At 46.5% G+C, this 1,541-nt stretch overlaps 1 protein-coding gene across 1 annotated transcript in view; it reads right to left on the reverse strand.

Annotated features, from left to right (window-relative positions):
- Positions 1 to 1,541, reverse strand: part of LOC106531030 (uncharacterized) — a gene marked incomplete at its 5' end in the record, with an annotated part of 9,263 nt that overhangs the window by 3,917 nt on the left and 3,805 nt on the right. Inside the window, 4 exon segments of the mRNA XM_014026788.1 lie at positions 449 to 536; positions 624 to 717; positions 796 to 1,102; positions 1,189 to 1,276. Coding sequence (XP_013882242.1) covers positions 449 to 536; positions 624 to 717; positions 796 to 1,102; positions 1,189 to 1,276 — 577 coding nt within the window.

Here is a 1,541-nt window from a genome sequence, read left to right on the forward strand (position 1 = left end):
ACTTTATAAGATTATTTTAATTTTAAACTGTTACATTATGTTCTGCTCAGATCACATTGAGCTAAATAAGATCAAATCTGCCGACTTGTGTTGTAAAATGAGACGCTTTCCTGTTTATCTTGTTAATAAATCCATAACACAAACAGCTTTTCTGACATTATTTAAGTCATTAGATAGATTATATAAACTGTAAAATATTAATAATAATTGTGTTAATATTATTATTAATAGTTTTAATGATTTCTACATGGTCAGTCCTTTCTGTCTGCTCTGTCACCAACATGTACAGTGATGGGAAATCCAGAGTCTTGATGGTTTAGCGTTAGCCGTTAGCTTCTCCAGCCATCACACAGTGGTTTCTGAGCTCCAGATGTTCTACAGAACCTCCTTACTGAAACGTCACAGTGCTGCCCCCTGGTGGCAGAGTGCATTATTTACAGATTTTCACCTTAAACTTGGTTTTTAAGTTGTCCCACTTCTTGGCGACCTGGTCAGGACTTAATTTTCCCGTCAGACCCATTTCCTTCACGATTCCTCTGAAACAGAAGCAGACAGGAAACGAAGCACAAAGAATCAGAAATAGTTTCATAATTTTTGGGGGAAAGTCGTGAAGGTTTGCAGACCTCCAGGCAGGTTTGGACGTGTTCCTCCTGCCGGTGAACAGGGACTCGTTAGCAGCTCGTAGCTCGATCAGACGCCGGGTGTCCTCTTCTGTCACTGGTGGGCCGAACAGAACCGTTTGACTCTTTTTTAACGTTATTAGCTCACTTTCAGCTGCTTCAGGTCCAGTCTTACGTTTGTAGGAGAACTCTGTGACCCGGTGCAGGTCCCCCAGAGCCGACGACCCGTTCTTGTCTTCGTTATCAACCAGCAGGTCCATCTCAGACTCGGTCAGGAACTCAGTCATCCCCCCTCGGCTCCGGCGGGCTCGTTTCTTCGAGGTGGACGAGAGCGGCTCGCAGTCCTCGTCTTCATCCCCCACGATGGGGGTGAGGATGGGGGCGGCGCCGGAGAGCCGGCCCTCCATGGCGTCATTCATTCTGTAGAACCAGGGCCAGGAGCTCGGGTTCGTCTCCACCGCCCGAGAGGGGAACTTCAGCTCCTGGATGAAAACAGGAGGACCACCATCATCATCATCATCATCCTCACCTTCAGCAGCCTGATGAAGGGTCCGGTCCACAGACGCACCTTATACCTCCTCTTCAGGTTGTCCCACTTCTTGGCCAGCTGCTCTGTGGTCAGTTTCTCCTGCAGACCCAGCTCGTACAGGATGGCCCTGCAGAACAGAACCAGAACCAGAGGTTTCCCTGTAATCATCTAATTCTGGACCAGAACCTGGGAGGGGTTAAAGCCACTGATATATATCACTAGATTGGGCGTGGCTTCACAAGGGGGATCTCCATGCACTGAGCTAATGCTAACGCTAACCATTGAAATCAATGAGCAGAACGTAGCACAGTGAAAACAAACACTTTATAAACGTACAAATGGTTCAAATTAAAGTTAAATCCAATCTGACATCTTCTGTTTCAAATATCTAT

This window comes from Austrofundulus limnaeus, unplaced genomic scaffold (assembly GCF_001266775.1).
Source record: "Austrofundulus limnaeus strain Quisiro unplaced genomic scaffold, Austrofundulus_limnaeus-1.0 Scaffold588, whole genome shotgun sequence".
In the NCBI taxonomy this organism is placed as follows: domain Eukaryota; kingdom Metazoa; phylum Chordata; class Actinopteri; order Cyprinodontiformes; family Rivulidae; genus Austrofundulus; species Austrofundulus limnaeus.